The 23,364-nt window shown below is 34.5% G+C and overlaps 1 protein-coding gene across 1 annotated transcript in view; it reads right to left on the bottom strand.

The window, feature by feature from the left end:
• The window catches only part of LOC136025280 (uncharacterized), a gene marked incomplete in the record, with an annotated part of 60,602 nt that extends 39,122 nt beyond the window's left edge, over window positions 1–21,480 (bottom strand). Inside the window, 3 exon segments of the mRNA XM_065701164.1 lie at window positions 1,360–1,666; window positions 8,292–8,380; window positions 21,405–21,480. Of these exon segments, the coding sequence (XP_065557236.1) occupies window positions 1,360–1,666; window positions 8,292–8,380; window positions 21,405–21,411 (403 nt within the window).
• Between the last annotated feature and the right edge of the window lie 1,884 nt (window positions 21,481–23,364).

Genomic DNA, 23,364 nt, shown 5'->3' with positions numbered 1-23,364 from the left:
ATTGCACTATGGTTCTTTGTATTAATCTTTGCACTTAAACTCTAGAATCCTATTTATAGAGACTTATAAAGTATAACAGTTCAAAACAGGGATGAAACCTTTTAATCGACAGTGAACAGATATAAAAATTTTAACTGGATATTTCGAACACATATACAGTGTTCATTATCAGCAGCGGTAGCTAACAACCAAGCAAGCACTGTATATGTGTTCGAAATATCTAGTTAACTGTCGATTAAAAGGTTTAATCCCTATTTTGAACTGTTATACTTTCGTCATGGAAAAGCAGTGTGGTCTTCAAAGCTATCTAAATACTTATAATAAGTTAATAATTGTATTTAAATTAGTTAATTTTATTAGTACACTACAATTAAGCTGATATATTTCAAATGATAGTATATCTAATAGGAAATATTAACCTTAATTCAACCAACATTTAAATAATCACTATAATTAGAAAGGTCCAAAGTTATAGCATAAGAAAATGGCAGCAGGGCTTAGTACGAGGCATTTTGAAACAAGGAAAGCTACCCCAAGGTTTTATGAAGCTTAATAATAAAACGACAAAAGTTTTTTTTTTGAAAAACGTAGCAACATTCCATTTTTACTAGATCTCATTACCTATCTGAAATTATAAGATGCACAATTTGGTGTACTGGAGACTATTTTTGCCAATTCTGTGTGCTAATTCAGGCTTTTAGAGTGATTGCTGTATTTTGGAGATTATTCAGATGTTTTTTTTTTTGTTTATATTTTTTGATTTTTGTTTGTTCTTTTTCTTTACATGCTGCTTTTAACTTCATTCAACTTTTTTCTTCTCGTTGATAAAGGTTCCGAGAGGTGGACTCGTAAGTTTCAGGTTTTTATCACTTGAAGTTTGTTGCTGTTTTTTTTCCAATGTTTTTTTATTTTTATTATTTAAATTATACCCGTTTTTTCTCTTTTAAATACTGTAAATGGAAAAGCAGTGTGATGTAAGAAATTATTTAATATATAACTATAGAACTGGTTTGACTTCATTCTTATTGGCCATCATTAATCCCAAGAATTATTAAATTCATTTTGTTAGCATAATATATTATTTAAGTTATATATATATATATATATATATATATATATATATATATATATATATATATATATATATATATATATATATATATAAATTAATTTTCAAGCCTATTCTAGCACCCTGAACTCGCAACACATATATATTTTAATATATATTTACATATAGATATAAGTATCACAGCATCAGACCTCTTTCAGTATCCTTATTTTCAAATCTTATTTCAAATTTGAATTTTTTTTAAATCTGGACAATTGCTTTCTAAGAAGGATCAAAAGAGAAATAAATACCCCAGAAAAGTACAGAATCATCGTTTATGACTGGTTTCAGGAATTGATCATTCTCCAAGAATGTTCTATCACAATCAACAACAATTTCAGGAGATGGTTTTTCCATTCGTATGTAGTTGATAAGCTTGATATAACCATAGTCATCCAGCTTCCAATTCTTAATTATAGCTGGTAGTGAAAAGCTATGGACTTGAAATAGGTGTTTGAGGAAGTATTGTATGGAACATAAAATTTCCGAGCAAAATAAACATCTGGCAGATAACACATCATCTTCGACCCAGTCTTCATCTGAGCACATTTCATTAACCTAAAAAGAAATAATTCTGTTAAATAAGTTGGCACATAAGAATGGGTAATGAGAATTACATAGAAACAGTTTAAGTCCAGAAAATTAAAAATAACAATTCGGTTTTAGCTGTTTTATGGCTTAATATCTCTTTCTTTTCGTTTTTTTCATTTTTTTTCTTTTTTCCATGTCATCCTTTATTGAAAAAGAAAAAGAATTCTCCGTTAAATAAACCATAAAGCTGTTTCGAAGAAATCTTTGAAAAAACATTAAACTTTATTCGTGAATGGTATTTTGGCTAATTTTTAGTCATATATAGTCAGAAATAAACTTGACTCTTATTCAAGCCTTATCTAAGTGGATTGAGAGAGTCTGGGCATATCCCATTTTTGTTTATTTATAATTTCTTTCTTCTGTTAGCGAGTATTTAATTTCAGCATAAACCCTGAGACAAAATGTCTTATAATAATAATATAAAAAAAAATTAGCTTTTAAAAATATTCGTAGGCTACACATTAGGCATGAAGTCAGTAACCCCTTGCAAAATAAATTTCGAGATGCCTTATATCACAAGTGCAAAAAGATGAAACACAGAATGAAGAAGAAGATTCACAAAACGAAGCAAAAAAGAAATAAAGAAAAACAAGAGCTAAGAGCTCATATGGCACTTGTGACGAGGCCAGAAGAGCTAAGAGCCAAGAGCTCAAATGGTATGAGGTCTAACAAAATTCTAAGAATCAACAAATTGATTTAAAAGGAAAATCCGGCCGGTCGGGATTTAAAATAAGAGCTCTGAGTCACAATGTCCTTCTAAATATCAAAATTCATTCAGATCCGATCACCCACTTGTAAATTATAAATACCTCATTTTTTCTAATTTTTCCTCTCCCTTTAGCCCTCCAGATGGTCGAATCTGGGAAAACGACTTTATCAAGTCAATTTGTGCAACTCCTTGATACGCCTACCAATTTTCATCGTCCTAGCACGTCCAGAAGCACCAAACTCGCAAAGCACTGAGCCCCTCCACCCAACTCCCCCAAAGAGAGCGAATCCAGTACGGTCACGTTCATCACGTATCTACGACATTTCCTTATTCTATCCACCAAGATTCATCCCGATCCCTCCACTCTAAGCGTTTTCCAAGATTGCTGATTTCCCCCCTCGAATTCCCTCCAGTGTCAACAGATCTATTCGGGAATAAAATAAGAGCTCTGAGACATGAACTCCTTCTAAATATCAAATTTCATTAAGATCTGATCACCCGTTCTTAAGTTAAAAATACCTCAATTTTTCTAATTATTCCAAATTAACACCCACCAGCTCCTCCAAAGAGAATGGATCCGTTCCAATTATGTCAATCACGTATCTAGAGCTTGTGCTTATTCTTCCCATCAAGTTTCATCCCGATCTCTCCACTCTAAGCGTTTTCCAAGATTTATATTTCCCTCCTCCAACCCCCATGTCCCCGGATCCAATTCGAGTCAAAAATGGAGCATCTGAGACATAAGATCCTTCTATATATCAAGTTTCATTAAGATCCGATCACCTATTCCTAAGATAAAAATACCCCAATTTTCACATTTTCCAAGAATTCCGGTTTCCCCCTCCAACTCCCCCCAATCTCACAGGATCTGGTCGGAATTTAAAATAAGAGCTTTAAAGCACAAGATCCTTCAAAATATCAAATTTTATTCTGATCAACCGTTCGTAAGTTAAAAATACATCATTTTTCCGAATTAACCCCCCCCCTCCCAACTCCACAAATGAGAGCGGATCCGGTCCGGTTATATCAGTCATGTATCTTAAACTTGTTTTTATTCTTCCCATCCAGTTTCATCCTGACCCCTCCGCTTTATGTATTTTCTAAGATTTCCGGTCCCCCCCCCCAATGACACTGGATCCGGTTGAAATTTAAAATAAGATATCTGAACGAGGTCCTTCTAAATATGAAGTTTCATGAAGAACTGATCACTCCTTTGTAAGTTAAAAATACGTCATTTTTTCTAACTTTTCAGAATTAACCCTCTCCCCAACCAATTCCCCCAAATAGAGCTGATCTGTTCCAATTATGTCGATCACGTATCTAAGACTTCTGCTTATTTTTCCCACCAAGTTTCAAGCCGATCCTTCCACTCTAAGCGTTTTCCATGATTTTAAGTTCCCCCAAACTCCCCCCACTGTCACCAGATCCGGTTGGGATTTAAAATAAGAGCTTTGAGACACGATATCCTCCTAACCATCAAATTTTATTAAGATCCGATCACCTGTTCGTAAGTTAAAAATATCTCATTTTTTCTAATTTTTCAGAATTAACCCCCCCCCCAACTACCCCAAAGAGAGCGGATCCGTTCCGGTTATGTCAATCATGTATCTAGGACTTGTGCTTATTTTTCCCACCAAGTTTCATCCCGATCCCTCCACTCTAAGTGTTTTCCAAGTTTTTAGGTTTTCCTCTCCCAACTCCCCCTCCCAAATGTCACCAGATCCGGTCGGAATTTAAAATAAGAGCTCTAAGACACGATATGCTTTCAAATATCAAATTTCATTAAGATCTGATCAACCGTCCGTACGTTAAAAATACTTCATTTTTCTATTTTTTCCGAATTAACCGGCCCCCACTCCCCCCCCCCCCCGATGGTCAAATCGGGAAAACGACTATTTCTAATTTGATCTGGTCCGGTCCCTGATACGCCTACCAAATTTCATCGTCCTAGCTTACCTGGAAGTGCCTAAAGTAGCAAAACCGGGACCGACAGACAGACCGACAGAATTTGCGATTGCTATATGTTACTTGGTTAATACCAAGTTCCATAAAAAAACAATCACAACAACACTAAAAACCTACCAAAAAATAATCCTGAATGTAAATAACAATTATTTGTTCACCTGGGATTTTATTCTATTTAAGAGACCCGGGTTAACTTATCACCACGTTGTCATTCGTCCCCTTGTCATGATCTTAAAGCACAAAAAATATACTAAATTTAAAACACCAATGTTTTAAAATAGCCATTTAATAATCCCAAATAAAAAAAAAATCAAAATCTAAAGGGCTGGAATATATTATTGCTTAGCAGCATAGAAAAATAGAAAACATCTTTTTCGCAAAAAAAAAATTGACTGTACAAAGTTTATTACTTTCAAGTACCAATTCTCAAAGCTAAAGCCAGAGGAGTGGCTTAATGGACTGAATGTGCTGATCATTTTATGAATCTTTCCCTCTTAAAAAATTTAACTACCCCAAAATTGTTAAAAAAAAATGCAACAAATATTATCTGGCATCTAAAATAAAACTAAACGCAGGTTGCACCCTCCCGCTCCCCCCGAAGTTTTTTTCGGCTCGTTAAAACGTAACAAAAGTGAATAACAGAATTGACGCATTTTTAGTTTTTTTTTACCCCCAACCCCTCTCCCCAACCCGAAAAAAAATCATGGATAAGACCCTGCAAGGAATTCATGCGTTTTTTAGATCGAAGGCATCTTTTTGACACCGACTGGACAAAGGACATCAGTAAAAGCTTTAGAAATGAGCTTCAGAACGATTGAATATCTGATCAGAGTGTAGAAAAAATTATTGGAGTGCAAACTGGCATTAGCATTGAAAAGAGAAATTTCCAGCACCATCTAGCGCTTGACGACTTTGTCTCACCCAACAAATGCAACTTAGTTGTCTTTTCAGTTATTTTAAAAAAGCAGCAGGAGGGAGATAATGAGAGTATGATTATGGCCTACTAACTTAAAGTCAACTAGCATATTGAACCTTCCGAGATTTTATGAAGCTAACCAATGCCTATCTTATACAGACTTTGATTTTAGAAAGTTCTTGAAAATGAGAAAAATACTGATTATACATTACTTACTCCGATATTTGAATTGACTTGGCCAAAGGGATAAAAATCTTGAGAGCCTAATAAGAGTAAATCCAAGAGAGATAGTCTATGTGAGAGGGAAAGCTGGCACAACTTTTCCGGACTTGTATAAAAATGATTATTTTCTCTTTTTGATGACAGTCTATCATCCTAGGGCAGAACTAAGGCAGATTATCCTGCAGTAATGGTAGTTCAGACGGTCTTTCAGTTCTGCGAGCCATTTGAAGGCAATTGGAGATTAAAAGATTATTCGAAATTTATGGCCAACATTTATATCCACAGGACTTGCAGACAAACAAGCGACTGAGAATGGTTCATACTATATGGGCTTTGCCTACTGGGAAAGTACACTGGAATTGCAGTGGGGTGACCGAAATTTTAGGATTGACTCATCAATATTTATTGGACTTCTAGGCAAAAAGGCGACTGAGATTTTTTCAAACTGTATGAGCTTTGTCTATTAGGGAAAGCCCAGCAGGACGACAGCAGGGCAACTAAGATTTTTAGATTGATTCATGGCCGACAATGTCCCCTGGACCTGGACCAAGCGGATGATTGATATTTTTTCATACAGTCTGAGCTTTGCCTGATTAAAAGTTTAATCCTATTACATTGCAGATCAATCATATTAAACATCCAATTTTCGACTTTTTTGTAAAAATAGTCACCAGACGTTACACTGTACGCTAAGTGACACAATTCCCCAGCTCCAAAGGCTAAATGGCCAAATATCTGACTCTTTTCTGATCTGTCCCGAATTCTCTTTGTATCTGACTTTGAAAGATGGTTCACGTTGAAGATTAATAAATTGACAAAACAAGAAACTCGTATTGAGGGATTAAATATTAATTAATTAAGCATACGAAATTTTCTACTTTTTAATGAAATTGCCAGATTTTACGCTGTAAGTGATGCTAGATATTTTTAATCCCTACCTTTCCTGGTTAATTTTTTTTCAATTTAATTCCTATTTTCTTTGTATCTGACTTCGAAAGAGGATTCATATTTTAGATCAAGGTATTGACAAAACAGGAAACTCGTATTGAGGGAGGATATAACAAATGAAATACACAAAAGATAGACTAAAGCATGGTACCTCAAGTCTATTAGGACTTAGGAGACACCATCTTTGAACCAAAGTTAAAGAGCTGTACCAAGTTTTTTATTCTCTTTATTTTTCTTACTGAAGTATCATCAGGCCAAGGATATGGCCAGTCAAGATTTTTTTTTTTTGCAATGGTTATACCTAAAATGCCTTCTGGTCTTGTCAGGTATTTTTACTGGCCAAGAAATATACAAAGAATAATAAATAAAAGCAAGACAAAGTCATGAAGGCGATGATCTGAATTTCACTCTTCACCCCCTCCCCTAGAAAATCTTTACCTTTATAAGCCAGGGTATACAGAAAAATATGGTAATGATAAGGGTGATAACCATTTTGTGAATTGTTGCAAACACTAACAAACATCCGTTTATCATTATCAACTTATTTACAAATACAAACAACAAAAATTGTGATAAATCAACTGGGTCTATTTGTCCAATTACGCCAAAGAAACTATCTTAAAAGTGGTTATTTTAAAATGAATTCAAACAACAATGCTTGTTTTGAATTAATTCTTCTTCTTCTTTGGAAAAACAAAACTTGGGGTCAACTTTCGGCTTCATATAAAAATTTTCTGTAGGTTCATTTTATTCAAATTTTCATATTCGTCTTTCCCATTCTACTTCCATTTTCCCAATTTGAATCATGTTTCAGGTTCATGTCAACCATGCTAAACTATGTCATTCCACTTTAGAAAACGAATAATCTCCCAGAATAGTATTCGATCCTCATTTCCTGGCAGCTTGATCACTTGTATCTGGCTTTATTTTCAATCGTGAAAGAATATTTCTTGTTTTATTTGTCGAATTTGGAATACTATTCCAGCTAAAGATGAGGGTTTGTGAAGTCTCCAGGACTAAAGAACAAAATATAGAATTTGGGTCCCTTCTTTTTTCCAGTCGTTTTTTTTTTCCAGTCATATTTTAATTAAATCAGTCAACTAAATCTTTGTCATCATGATGCAAAAGAGATTGTCAGGCTGAGTCCCCAAGTCGAGAATATTATCCGTTAAAAGAGCTAAATTTAAAATAAATCAAAACATGAATGCTTTTAATTACTTCAATTAATCAATTGGTTTTGAATTAATTAGAAATATCTTCGAATGATTAAATTTTATATATTTCAGTATTGCTAATTTAAATCAATTAAACTATAAATCATTAAAGTTTTAATAGAAAAATTAGTGTGGATACTTAGCCTTTATACAAAAAAAATAAATTTTTCACATTCAGCATTTGCTTCAAAAACTACAGGATAGCCTGTGCTCTTTCACTTGCAGTCTTTCCCTAGTCAAGAAATGTGGTGGTGGCCAACACAAGAGACTGGAGGAAGTGTATTGAAACTAAGAACAAGCCTCATATGCCTGAATAGAGCAAAAAAAATGCTAAAAACTTATGCGAATATTTACAAAGAAATGTATAAAAAATAGTAAAAAAAGGTCAAAATAACTGAATTTGCAAACACAATGAGGATTTATTCATTTTCTTGGCCAATTCTTATTTCAAAATATTGAACACAACAATATGTTTAAAAATCAGTCTCAAATATGTTATTTATTTTTAATAGCCCAGGTAAAAACTACTATGTCTTTTGGCTTTGTCTTGTAGAATTTAGTATGTGTTGAAGAGCCAGCAGGAAAGTAGTAAATTAGAAATTAAATTAAAAAGAATACTTGAGAAACATCTGCTTCTTCATCTTCTGAAGAATTGGAAGTGACTTCATACTTATTAACCTGGTGATCTTCAATTAAATCTGGGATATCTGGAAATAAAAAATTAGCTGTAGCACAATCTATAATTAGGATGGCACAGTGGCAAGTCGAAATTTGCCTCATTAAACAGGTATTATAAATGGAGCGAGGAAAGATCCCTTCCCTCCCAAGAACGTATTTACCTAGTTGCTCGAAGATAATCAATAAGTTGATAAAAAAAAATGATGGTACCCTGGAAAAAAAATTAGCATCGTCTAAAACTTGTATTTCACCAGTCAATAAAGAATCAATCAGTTTAAAGAAAAAATGATGACAATTCAGAAAAAAACATACACCATGCATAGGCTACAACTAAGATGTCCCATGAAATCATCATAGAGGTATTGTGGAGCAATAACCCCCTCCTCCAATGTAATCAGTTAGTGAGAAAAAATTATTTGCCTGTAAGGTTTCTTTTACCAATTTTACCCTGACTTTGCTGGAATTTCAATCTTAGTCAGTAGCAAAAACAAATTAACCAGTCCATAAAAGATTTTGCTCCCCTTCCTCCCCCAAAGAGATATTTCAGCTACTGACACTTCTCTCTTATTATTGAAGGCTTACAAAAGTTCAGCTTTTTCAGGGGAGTAAACTTCTTCAATCATTTGCATGTGATCTTGACCAAAGCAAAAAGGGTGTATATTAGGGTTACCATATCCAATTTTGAAAAAAAAAAGCAAAACTTCTAGAAAAAAGAACAACAACAGAAAACCACAAAACTGAATTTGTATCTTCTTTTTAAGAAAATTCACGGAATCAGGCAGCTTAATACTTCTAGCCTGAAATACCACTAGTCAACAACTTACTTAGGTTTACTCCCCAAAGCTCAATCCACTAAACTTGGTTTTAAAGGAATCAATAGATGGATCTTCAGGGATAACATTGATCAGGATATAATTCCATATAGAGGTGTAGTGTCTTAAAGAAGTTGTTCCTCAAGTATTCAGTGAAATACATCTCCTCCGTATGTACACTATGTTTGACTCAAAAGAAAGCCTAAAATTATCCCTTTGAATTGTACCAATCCATAAGTTATATAAAAATACAAAAGGAAAATGTAAGCCAAAAAACAAATTACTTTTTTATTAGATTTTTGTTGCTTTGCGAGTCTATTTGTCTCATTCCGTTATTGACTTAGGTCAATAAATAAGAAAAAATAATAATAAAAATGAATGAAAAAAATAAGCTGAATGACACAAAACATCTTAAGAAGGTGCAGCTTTCTCTTGAAGTGTAGCTGTTTTTGGGAATCTACGTATCGTCAATGTTATTGTCTAATTTTACCATGGGTAAGACTGTCTCTTCGCTTTTGGGGGTATTTTACAGGGCATTATAGGACTTTAAAAAGTAATTCCAGTTCAATAGCCTTGTGTCTGAGTTGTTCTTGAAGAATTAGGATAAAAAGTGAAATTTTAGTGCACAGAACATTATAGTGTAGAGAGTTTTAGAGGAGGGGATTCCCCCATGTAGGAAATATTTATGTTCTTTAAGTTTCAATGTCACTTTTACTTTGACATAAAAATAAATGGTCTTTTATTTGATTTCTGTTCGTTTTTACTTTAAAACAGAAAACATAGCCAGGGTTACACAGGGTTGCAAGGAAGACTTCCCTTTCACCAAACCAGACGCTTTAAATCAAAATTTGACTTTGGCACATCAATGAAGCATTTCATTCCTTCAAGAATGAAATTTCCTTCCTTCAAGAATGAAATTTCCTTCCTTCAAGGAAAACAGCTCAGTTATTGTATTTGGAGTAAAGTATAATTATCCAAAATAATCTGTTATAGCCACGATACAGTGGGAGCTTTTGGCCCTTCAGGATACATAGTGCACATATATGTATACAAAGTAAGAGTTTTTTCAGTAGTGTTTTCTATTGTTTCGCATATAGTGCAGGATTATTTCTTGGACAATTAGAGAGGGGAGAGAGTGGATAACCCCAAATATGACTACAAAAATTACAACAAGGGCATATCTAGAGGGTATAGAGGTGACCTCTTTGGTGCAGGTTAAAATCCCTGTCATTGGATTTCTGAGACTTAATTTCCCCCAACATATCCCCCTCTTCTCAACAACCCACCCCCCCCAACTAAGAAAATCCCTCTGAAAACGTCTGTACACTTCACAAAAATCATTACTATATGTAAGCACAGGTCAAAGTTTGTAACTTGTAGCCCCTCCCACGGGGACTGTGGGGGAGTAAGTCGTCCTCAAAGACATAGTTATAAGGTTTTTCGACTATGCTGAATAAAATGGCTATCTCAGAATTTTGATCCAATGACTTTGGGAAAATGATTAGCGTGGGAGGGGGCCTAAGTACCCTCCAATTTTTTTGGTCACTTAAAAAAGGCTCTAGAAATTTTTATTTCCGTTAGAATGAGCCCTCTTGAAACATTCTAGGACCACTGGTTCGATACGATCACCCCTGGGAAAAAAAAACAAATAAACATGCATCTGTGATCTGCCTTCTGGCAAAAAATACAAATTCCACATTTTTGTAGATAGGAGCTTGAAACTTCTACAATATGGTTCTCTGATACACTGAATCTGATGGTGTGATTTTCGTTAAGATTCTATGACTTTTATGGGGTGTTTCCCCCTATTTTCTAAAATAAGGCAAATGTTCTCAGGCTCGTTACTTTTGATGGGTAAGACTAAACTTGATGAAAGTAATAGATTTAAAATCAGCACTGAAATGCGATTCTTTTGATGTAGCTATTGCTAACAAAATTCCGTTTTTTAGAGTTTTGGTCACTATTGAACCGGGTTGCTCCTTACTACAGTTTGTTACCACAAACTGTTTGATTAATTGTGTTCAGATTTTTATTATTATTATTATGATACATTTTAGACTTGTAACAATTTAATAATGTGTATAACAAAACTATATCTGACAATTGCGCCAAACTTGGCTGTTGATAATTTCATCAATTTTGGCCGTTTCCCAAATGAGGTCAAGAAAGAAGCTAGGAGCAATCAGAGATTTGTAGTCTAATGACATTCATATTCACGTCAAATTTTAGCAAGAAGGTCAATTAGGGATCTAGCCAAGTTAATTTTCCTTCAAAATTTCCTTTCCTTCAAGTTAACTTCCTTCTTTGTGATTGTTGGAAACTTTTTTTTTGCTGTTAACCAGTGGTGCTGCTGAGTGAGGCAAGGGGGGGGGCAGTTGATCCCCAAAAATTAAAAAAAATTATAGTCTAATGAGCAGCTTAAAACTGTTGCTTGTTTTAAGAGTCAAATTTGCTCTTTACTTTGAGTTGGTAATTTTTTTTAATTAATCTATACTTGTTTTTAACATAAGGAAAATGAGAAAAATAGGGGTCTGTTACACTTCATAATCCATTCTGCATTAATATTTTTCCAAATATACTGCCTTTGACGCCTTATTGTGAAGTAAAAATGTGAACCTAGTAATAATAATGGCAAAATTGATAAATATTCTATACTTTCTGTTTTGCCACATCTGCTCAGGTCAATTTTTTTTCCTGATATTTAAGGTGCTTTTACTTCCTGAAATCTACCAGTTCAAGATTAGATTCTTTTGGTTTAAAACTTTCAAAAGCAGGAATGAATACACCTTCCAAATCCGCAGATAGGACAGAAATATGATCATTGAAGTATAAGAAGGTAGATATACAACAAACATAATTTCCTGAATGAAAAAGAAATCATTGGAAAAGAAAATAAAACTTAGTGTTTTTTATAATAGTATTATTACTATAACTAGATAGGTCAAATCAGTTGTAGTTTGATCATGGAATTTGGTCAAGGCGGATCTGCTCCAGGAATCATTTGATTGTTTTTAATTTTTATTTCAGTATTGAATTGAAACTCTGATTATCATATTTGTCATAGAACTGCCTAATAAGCACTGATCATATTAGTTAATATGAGCTCCACATTTTTATTTTGGTAAGCTCCAAATTCTGTTACTTAAATTCAAATACCTAACAAGCAACAAAAACATCCTAATCCTTACGCTTCAAATTCATATATGTAGAACTGCCTTTATATATAATACTATGCTGACTTTTTGCTATTTTTACATTTCTAAATATTTCTTTCAACCAGCTTCAAGCAAGGAATTAACATAAAATGTGCTATTGTGGGACCTTTACCTCTGCATCAGCATGCTGAAGAACATGTCAGCTGAGAATAAAGTGAATTTAAACAAAATATGTATTTTTGTCTCATAATTTAGAAATTATCTTTGCTTGTATAAGTGTGCATACAAGAAAAACCTATTCTCTTTCCCTATTGTTTTCTTTTCCTAGACAGAAAATAACCCATTCTGTTTTTCTATTGTTATTGATTTTATCATGCTGCACTAACAGACCAAGCTTTGCTTGTGAAGGGAGTTATAGATATAAAACAATATTCACTGTGATCCCCCTTTGAAAATGTATACCCCCCCCCCTACCATGACTTATACAAGAAAACCTTTTGCAAAATTATTATAAAATTTATTTTTGTTTTTGTTTTTTTAACAAAGGGGAAGGTAATTTTCAAACTCCAGGACTCAATTTTCCCTTCTAATTGGCTTGCATGGCAATTTTTAATTAATTTAAGGTGTCTGTAGCAATAATGCCAAGAATTATTCAAATTTTCTGGATATTCTTTGTGAAACAATGCCCAATGAATAACTTTATTTTTCAAGTATTTTCAAATTTGAAATACAGCTTTTATTTAAATGTGCAGAATAAACCAAAATATAATGTTACATAATCTATGGTAATACTTTGACTTATCCTGTATATTTACTTAGACAGCACTATTACACTGCCTATGTTTTCTGTTTTGGCTTCATGTGACCTGCTGATGTCAATAATATTTACTAATCTAAATTGGCAAACCCACAAACCAATCAATTTAATAAGAATCATACATAATATATTAACAAATCACATATATAAAAAGTTTTAGTATAACTAATTAAATTTTTAAATCAAATTTTTTTTTAAACAAAAATATTTTTAAATCACCAAGTAGTATATTTGTTGAATAGTTACTTTTCTTCACTACCACTAGAACAGCACATACTTTAATAGCACTCCCTCTTGCCCCCCTAACGTACTACTCTAGCTATTGTACCTATTGTAGCAATTTACTGTAGCTATGCCCTTGGTGTGAAAATACAATAAAAATAATTGACAAGTTTTATTTCCACAGTAAAAAAAAAAGAAAGAGTGAAGGTGCCAGAAAAATCTTAGGGGGTTCTGCCCCCCTGGATGTACACCTTTGCATTCCTAACTTTATCTCCAATGCCCCTGATGGCCAAACATATAGCCAAAATCATTAATTTCTAATCTATTCTCACAATGCATCTCAGTTGTGTCTCAACCTGTGTACCTGTAAATCAAATCAATTATGATGATACAAAAACTGGAAAGACAATCTAGAAAAGGCAAAAGACATATATAATTATGTGCCTAATATGAAGGAAAATATGTAATTTGGGCAAAAAAAATGGAGAGAACCCCTGTGCGGGCTGTGACATGAAATTAAAATCTGATACTAAGGCAATGTTGTGTGACGGATGTGAAAAGTGGCTATGTATTTCATGTATTGAAATGACAGAATCCAGGTACAACCTTATAAACTAATTAAGTGCTGGATCATCATTCTCCTGGTATTGCCCCCTTTGTTTAGCCGACCCCGCGAGAAAAATTACTACCGCTGAGGATGTAAACACAATTGGGAAAGAACAAATTCATTGCCTAAAAACTGAACTGCTCGCAGAAATGACTATAATGGTTGATTCAGTCGCTGAAAGAGTTTCAGAAACTGAAATGGAACTGTTAAAAAAGTGCAACAAAGCTGACATGGAAACACAAGTCAAATACCTCGTCGGAGAAGAACTAAAAGTGTTGAAGGAGACCCTAACAAACGAATTCCATGCCGAGCTCGCAGCCATTATTAAGGCTCACAAATCGGAAGCCCGCAAAGAAGTGAGAGACAAAATAAGAAGAGACCAAGATAGGCAGCACCGAAGGCTAAATATCATAGCTCACGGAATTCCCGAGCTAGAGCGGAGTATAAGCCAGGAGAAGGAACAGGCTGATATAATGTTCATCAGCGAGCACCTAAAAACCTGCTTTAAACTTACAGAATTTCATCTCACAAATGTAAAGCGCTTGATACCTAAGACACAAAGAATAGCGCCAGTGATATTTACCGTCCCTGACATGATGATAAAAAAGAAAATCACTAGAATCTCCTTTCAAACAGTTCATGGGAACGAACGACCCGTTCGTTACCATGTCCTTACCATGGTAGGGAGCGACCCGGCTCAATAGTAAACAAAACTCTAAAAAACGGAATTTTGATCTTAAAAAATACATCAAAAGAATCTGATTTTTATGCTGATTTTAAATATATAAGTTTCATCAACTTTAGTCTTTGTCATCAAAAGTTACGAGCCTGAGGGAATTTGCCTTATTTTGGAAAATAGGGGGAAACACCCCGTAAAAGTCATACAATCTTAATGAAAATCACACCATCGCATTCGGCGTATCAGAGAACCATATAGCAAAAATTTCAAGCTCCTATCTACAAAAATGTGGAATTTCGTATTTTTTCCCAGAAGACAAATCATGGGTGCATGTTTATTTGTTTGTTTGTTTTTCCCAGGGGTCATCGTATTGACCAAGTGGTCCTAGAATGTCGCAAGAGGGCTCATTCTAACGGAAATGAAAAGTTCTAGTGCAAGTGACCAAAAAAATTGGAGGGCACCTAGGCCCCCTCCCACGCTCATTTTTTCTCCAAAGTCAACGGATCAAAATGTTTAGATAGCCATTTTGTTCCGCATAGTCAAAAACCATAATAACTATGTCTTTGGGAATGACTTATTCCCCTGCAGTCCCTGGGGGAGGGGCTGCGAGTTACAACTTTGACCAGTGTATACATATAATAATGGTTATTGGGAAGTGTACAGACGTTTTCAGAGGGAATTTTTTGGTTTTGGGGGTGGGGCTGAGGGAAGCGGGCTATGTGGGAGGATCTTTCCTTGGAGAAATATGTCATGGGGGAAGGGAAATTCAATGAAAAGGGCGCAGGTTTTTCTAAAACTACTATAAAAAAAAACAATGAAAAAATAAACATGAAAAAAATTTTTCAATTGAAAGTAAGGAGTAGCATTGAAACTTAAAACGAACAGAGATTATTACGCATATGAGGGGTTCTAAAAATACTTTAACATAAAGAGCGAGGTATTTAGGAGGAGATAGATACCTCGTTTTTTATAGTAATTTCAACTATTTACTCTACGGCCTTTCTAATTCAGGGGTCATTCTTAAAGAATTGAGACAAAACTTACGATTTAATATAAAGAGCAAGGCATTAACGAGGGTACAAACCCCCTTATATAAATAATAAAAATATAAGAATATAAAAGTTTGTTATGTAAATTAATTCTTAAGTTACGTATATTTTTTACTAATAGAAACGTTCATTAAAAATTAAAAGTTATAGTTGCCTTTTTATGTAACCGAAAAATTGCAGGGCAACTAGGCCTCCTTCCCCACCCCTTATTTCTCAAAATCGTCTGATCAAAACTAAGAGAAAGCCATTTAGCCAAAAAAGGAATTAATATGCAAATTTCATTTTAATAATTTATGTGTGGAGAGCCAAAATTAAACATGCATTAATTCAAAAACGTTCAGAAATTAAACTAAAAAAAAAAAGTTTTTTTTAACTGTAAGTAAGGAGCGATATTAAATCTTAAAACGAACAGAAATTACTCTGTATACGAAATGGGTTGTCCCCTCCTCAACGCCTCGCTCTTTACGCAAAAAAAAAGGATAAAGATCCACCAGAGCCATTGCTGGCGCATAGGGCGTCGAATCGACGTTTCAGTTGCTGGGTGTTTTTACAGGAACAAGTAGCAAGCTTGTCGCCCAACGATAAAGCTTTCTTACGCTAAAACTTGTCGCTCTTTACGCTAAAGCTTTTAATTGTTTTAAAAAGTAGAATTGTGGCAAAGAGTCAAACTTTAGCATAAAGAGCGAGGGATTGCAGAGGGGACAACCCATTTCATTTACGGAGTAATTTCTGTTCGTTTTAAGTTTTAATGTTGCTCCTTACTTTCAGTTAAAAAAACTAGTTTTTTTTTTATTTAATTTCTGAACATTTTTGAATTAATGCATGTTTGATTTTGGCTCTCCGCACATAAATTATTAAAATGAAATTTGTATATTAATTCCTTTTTTGGCTAAATGTCGCTCCTTACTTACAGTTAAAAAAACTAGTTTTTTTTTAATTTAATTTGAAAAAGGAGACGATTCAGTACTGAAGGGATATAGGCAGGGAGGACAGAGAGAAGCAAGCGAAGCTTGTGAAAGAATTAAAGGACTGGCTGCAAAATGGTGAAAAAGACCTTGTTATCTGTAAGAGTTGCATTGTCCCAAAAAACCAGCAGTGAGTGGGGTTGGGAACTTTCCCTTCCCCACTAGTGTAAATAGATCCGATAGTTCAAAATATTTAGGCTTCAAAATATTTAGGCTGTAGTGACAATAGCTGTACAGATTCGGAAAGGGATTCGGTGTCCACGAGTTATGAAGATGCCCAAACAGCTAGTGATAGTAGCCCAAGTGATCTAGTACAAAACATTAAAAGTCATTGCTCTAAGTTTCTTCAAGTGCTGAGCACAAAAGTAGACTCCTTGCCAAATAAACTAACAGAGTTACGGATCTTAGCAGCAAAAAATGATTATGATGTGATTTGTGTAGCTGAAATTAAGCCAAAGAATACAAATAACCCCTTGGACAATGTCCACATTGGAATTGCCGATTATTTTCTATTTACAAACTTATAAGATGACCCGAGAACAGGAATCGCAGTCTACGTGAAGGCAACCTTATCGGTAAGCATAATCTCTGTTAATAAAGTTTTGGATTGGGTTGAACATTTAGCTATAGAGATTGTGCTACCCCAAGAAAGTCTAGTTTTAGCCACTTTTTACCAGAGCCTAAGTTGCCCAAACCTAATAGAGTCTGAACTGGCACTTTGTAAGGCCCTGCAGTTGTTACAAGATAAGAAGCCAAAGAACCTTTTAATAATCGAAGATTTTAACCTTCCTCAAGTCAGCTGGGTTGATGGCTTAGGGTATTCCCCCCAGTATCACAAGGGTCATGCTATGAATTCTGCTTTCCTTACTTACCTAGCAGAAAATATGCTATATCAATCCATTGAATCACCAACAAGGTTCAGAGATGGACAAATACCCTCGCTACTTGACCTAGTAATCACAGATGACCCAGATCAAATTCTAAGTATTGATCATTTACCACTGATTGGTGCAAGTGATCATGTATGTCTCTTAACAACTCCCCAACTGTCACCACCCTCCTCCGACCATATTTGCAGAAGATATATTGATTACAAGAAAATCTGCAAGGAACTAAGGAGAATGCAAAATGGTGACTGGGAAGCACTGTTTGAGCACAAGTCAAGCAATGACAGCTGGAGTCTCTTCAAAGAAATAATGCTAAGGCATGAGGAGACATGTACCACTGTCTCATATATCAAGAGGCCATGCACCCTACCTTACTTGACAAGGTCCATAAAATGGGAAATGAATTGAAAGAACAGATACTGGGCAAAATACAGGCAAACCAATTCTTGAGAACAATATGATAAATTCAAAAAAGCAAGGAATAGACTGAGAAAGATTACACAATACTCTATAAAAACATGAAGATATCATTGCTACAGAAACTAAAACTAATCCAAAGAAGTTCTGGAACTATGTATCATCAACAAAGCCAAGACAACATTCCATTCCCTACCTAACCATGCCATCTGGCAAAATCACTGATCATGCAGAGATAGCAAAAACCTTAAACAAACAATATTCCTCAGTCTACACAGTGAAAAACTCTAGAAACATCCCAGATACCCAGAAATATCCTGCCAATGTAACAATTCTAATGGTTGTCATTTTTGAGTCAGATGTCCAAAAACGACAAAGTCGAAAGGACCAGATGGTATACACCCAAGACTGCTCAAAGAGGCTGCTGAACTAATTTCCTCACCTTTAGCAAAAATCTTCAAGAAATCACTAAAGGAAAAAGCTGTACCCTCTGACTGGAAAAAAGCTACTGTTATACCATTACACAAGAAAGGCTCCAAAGACAAAGCTGAAAATTATAGGCCAACAAGTCTAACATCAGTAACTTCAAAGGTTCTTGAGGGAATCATAAATGATGCTGTCACTAAGCACTTGACATACAACACCACCATGTCTCCAAATCAGCATGGTTTCTGAAATGGCCATTCCACAGACACAAACCTAATACAATCATACAATGAAGTCACCAAACTACTGGGAAAAGGGACACCCATGGACATGATTTTGTTGGATCAAGCAAAAGCATTTGACAAAATCACAACCTAAGGCTGAAAAGAAAGCTTCAAGCTTGTCATATCCACTTGGACATCATTGAATGGATTTGTAGACTTCCTGGGAGAGCAAACCCAAAGAGTTGCTGTTATTAATGGTAAAAGAGTATGTGTACTATCATCACCTATACCTGTTCTTAGCAGAGTTCCCCAAGGAACTGTGCTTGGGCCATCACTTTTCAACATATATATCAATGATGCTCCTGAAATACTCCAAAACCTTCTCACACTCTATGCATATGATTCTAAGCTCATTGGGGCAGCATCATCTTGGGCAGAGGCTGCCTCAATCCAATCCAATCTTGACAAGCTGGATGACTGGGCTAGACAATGGCTACTTGAATTCAATTCAAGTAAATGTAAAGTTTAACATTTTGGCAATAAAAATCAAAAGCATATTTACACCATGCAAAACCAAATAACTGGTCAAAGAGGAAAGAGACTAGGGTGTCATAGTTGACTACCAGTTAAAGTTTCAAAGTCATACTGAAAAGATTGTCATACTGAAAGACCAAGCCTAGAAATTGGCATGTCAATTGGATCTCCCTTCTACAAAGTGGACAAGGACATGATAGAGAAAGTACAGAGGAGAGAAACAAAGATAGTAGACAGGTGCCAACATCTTCCTTACCCAATGAGACTGCAAACTCTGAACTTATGCAGTACGACTTACCAAAGAAAAAGGGGTGACATGATTAACACTCACAAATTGATTCACAACAATCTAATTCATGGTCTCTTCTTCATCAATTCATCACAGCAGACAAGGGGTCATTCTAAGAAGCTCATAAAGGTCAATGCTTGGAGGAGGGAATGCTATCACTTCCTAACCAACTGGGTAGTAGACCAGTGGAACTCCCTGAGCAATCATACTGTATCCAGTAAGACTGTCAAAGAATTCAATTTTTCACTTGACAAGGGGTGGAGCAATAAGGAATAGAGGCTGGAATGGGACACCTTGGAGTCCCTGACAAGATCATAAGCCCTAGTCAATAAAACCAACTCAATATTCAAAATAATTCCAAATCAATCCACATGGTAATTTTTGAAGAAATGCTGAGCAATGCTACAGGATGGAAAATCCTTCAATTGCTCCAAGTTGCAATTTAAGGTAATATATTTGCACATTAGGTAAAATTATAGCAGTTCATATAACTCACTTACCAATAAAGTGAATATAGCCTACCACTTGATACCCTTTTTATGTTCCTTATGTATATAATAATTGCTTCTATTGTAAATTCAAATTTAAACACTTTTGGAGCTCTTAAAAATAATAAATTTTCAAAAAATTATGACAGTTCATATAACTATGAACTGTCATAATTACCAATATTGACTTACCAGTAAACTGAATAGGCTATACCACTTACCAATAAAGTGAATATACCACTTGATATTTTTTTACATTCTTTACAAACATAATAATCACTTCTATCATGAATTCAAATTTAAGCATTTTTTGAGCTATTAAAAATGACAAATTTTCAATTAAAGCTATGAGTTATTGCTCATTTTTCCTGAAATAATACTACATTTTCTCAGTCCTAAAATTATTTATAATAAGGATAGTTTAGGTTAAGTTAAAATGAGCTTAAATGTGCATTTAAAGTACAAGCAATTATTATATATATAAAGAACATGAAAAAAGGCATCAAGCAGTGTATTCATTTTATTGGTAAGTCATTAATAGGAACTGCTATAATTTTGCTGTACATTAAGGGGGAGGGTTATCCAGTAAAGTATAGTGAGGCTTCAAGAAAGATGTGTCAATTATGATTATTCTGTATATTATGAAGTAAGAACTGTTTCATTAACATGTTTCCTTCTCTCATTTAGTTCTCTAGACAAGTACCCAAAAGTTTTTTAAAAATTATTTTGGTAGCTAGCCTATTTGCCATCAACAGAAGATTGATACAGCCTACTAGCATCATATGGAAAAAAAGTAAAAGAAGATACGGTAAAATTCTATTTAATTGACTTCTTGCTATCTTGGAAAGGGTTAAGGTTTGGAAAATGAAACTTTCACGAATGGGTCTACAGGCTAAAGTAGCCTATGTCCTGGGAAGGTATTTTAAAGTAGCCACCTCCACTCCTTCTCCCTCTTGAGGGCCATGAAATTTAGCCTACATGACAGGTCTATACCTATTGAAATTTTGACAAAACAACATTTTACCTTAATTTTCTTTTACTAGTTGCTTTTTCTCTGCCTTTAGTTCTGAAAATACAATTCCTGTTATTTGAGTAGAATTTTGAGCCATATCAATGTTTTTTTTCAAAATTTAGGAAATGTATTTGTATATCTTCAAAACCTTATAAAATAGAATTGAGCATAGTTATGAAGCTGAAAACAATTTTATTGTACTTCAATTATGCAGAAGATCAATTTTGCAAGGTTTCACTTTTATAAAACACATATTTTTAAAGGTCATCAAAGGTCAAGACCCTCTAGAGGGAGAAGGAGTGGAGGTAGATACTTTAAAATACCTTCCCGGGACATACTTTAGTCTGTAGAATCATCCCTGAAAGTTTCGTTTTCCTAACCTAGAATTTTACCAAAGATAAATCAAGGAATTTATTTTAAGATAGAACTTGAAATCTGGAGCACTTTATTATACTTCTGAAAGGTCTTACCGCTCATTATCAGGTCACAGATTCAGACTTTACATGTGAGAAATAATTTAAAGTTTGGCTGGAAATTTCAATATATGCCATATTGCCGATTTTCGCCAGGCTATAGACGCCCAAAATTGATACATTAAATCAGCCAAATCGGGAATTTTGAGGACCTACTACTACACTACTCAGATTTAACTATAGCACTAATCAGATTAAGACAAACAGAGCTACAGGCGATTCCCCTCACTTTCAATGTCTGCAAAGTCCTTTTTATTTCCACCTTCCAAGGAAGGCTCGATTTCCCGAAAACCTTTCTAACGACCTTCTCAATATCAAACAGTTCCAGGAATTTAACTGTAGTAATAATATTAATAATTTATTTATCACCCACTAAACAAAACAAAGGTCAAGTAGAGTAAATACAAAAGAAAAACAAGAAACAAAACTAATCACATAAAGAAAAAAGACAGATAAGGCATTAAAAACGCTTTAGCCTATATAGCGCTTCAATAGCTAGCTTGGCACATAATTTTTCCAAAACATCAGTAATACCGGTTGCACAATTTAATCAGTTTTGAATCTTTTTACTTTTAAATCAGTTTTATATTTCAGTTAGAACCAGGCAGATATGAAAGAAATTTGAAGTATGTATGTGTATATTTATTTCACATCAAAAGAGAAAAAAGCAAAAAACACACTACAAAAGAATACACAACTACAAGAAAAATAAAGAACAAATGAATATCTTACTACAAAAAACAAAACCTATTGCCTCAAAATAATTGCCCAGGGATGAGTAACAATATTAGATTTATATCGGGCGATCTGGGCTATAATTGCTTCATTAGGGTCGATAATCCCATACCGACTTGTCACAATACGATTACTTGTCAATGGTGGAAGCCGTAAGAGGTACTTCGCATATTTATAATATGTAGGCCGCAATTCTTTCTTATCTTCCTTTTGAAATATCCTCCAAAAGGGACTTAAATACAAATAATGGGGTAGTGTCATTGCATTATACAGATAGGCCAAAATCCGCCGATCAAACTGACGCTTATAAACTACAACACGGCTATACGCTAAAAAGGTCCGTTTCTGCATATGACTCTGCAAAAGATGACGTGTTTCAAGCATAGACCGACCAAAAGGGATCCCCAAATAAACTATGTGTTTGGCAAGCCGAACAGTAGCACCACCCAACCTAACATCAACACCAAACCCTTGCTTAGCATTAAATAACATCATATCTGATTTCTTTTCATTAAACTGAAGGCCTATTTCCATATTCTAATTGAAACTGGACAAAATTATCCTCTAAGCTGCAAAGGAGGCAGCTCAGATTAAGTACATCGTCTGCATAGTTTATTAACGATAGATAACGAATTATTAACGAATACGTTTTAGATCACTGGTCAACAGAAGTGGTCGAATACCAATACAGAAGAGTACAGAGTGATCACAAAAATTTCGGTAAAGCCGAGTTAGTGCTCTTCTCTTATAATGTCCACAATTTGCTACAATCATACAGTAACTAAGTCTCAGCTAATCACTAATATCTTTGACAGCACGAGACTGGAGAGTATTCATAGAATTGCAAACTGTTATGCAAAGCCAACGAAATGATTTAACACGGGGAATATTAAAATTACTGCAGTATAGTAATTCTGAACAATTATTATAGTTGAAAGCAAGAAACTCGCACTTATCAATATTTAGGTACAGGCCAATATTGCGGAAAACAGAAGTAACTGACTTCACTTAATGGGCAAGACCAGACACAGTTTGACTAATCAGAAGAAGGCCGACGGCATAAGCCAGATATGAGATATCAGAAGGTCCTTGTAGGTGAATAGTTGATATTTTTTAAAGCAATACTTCAATTGAAGCATATAAATTATACGGAGAAAGAACTCCTCCCCTTGTCTAACTCAGCAAAGGACAGAGATATGACCAAAATAAGAATTATCCAATG

Source organism: Artemia franciscana, chromosome 3 (genome assembly GCF_032884065.1).
Source record: "Artemia franciscana chromosome 3, ASM3288406v1, whole genome shotgun sequence".
Lineage (NCBI taxonomy): Eukaryota > Metazoa > Arthropoda > Branchiopoda > Anostraca > Artemiidae > Artemia > Artemia franciscana.
The sequence above is the reverse complement of the archived record's forward strand: the minus strand, read 5'-3'. Positions and strand labels throughout refer to the sequence as shown.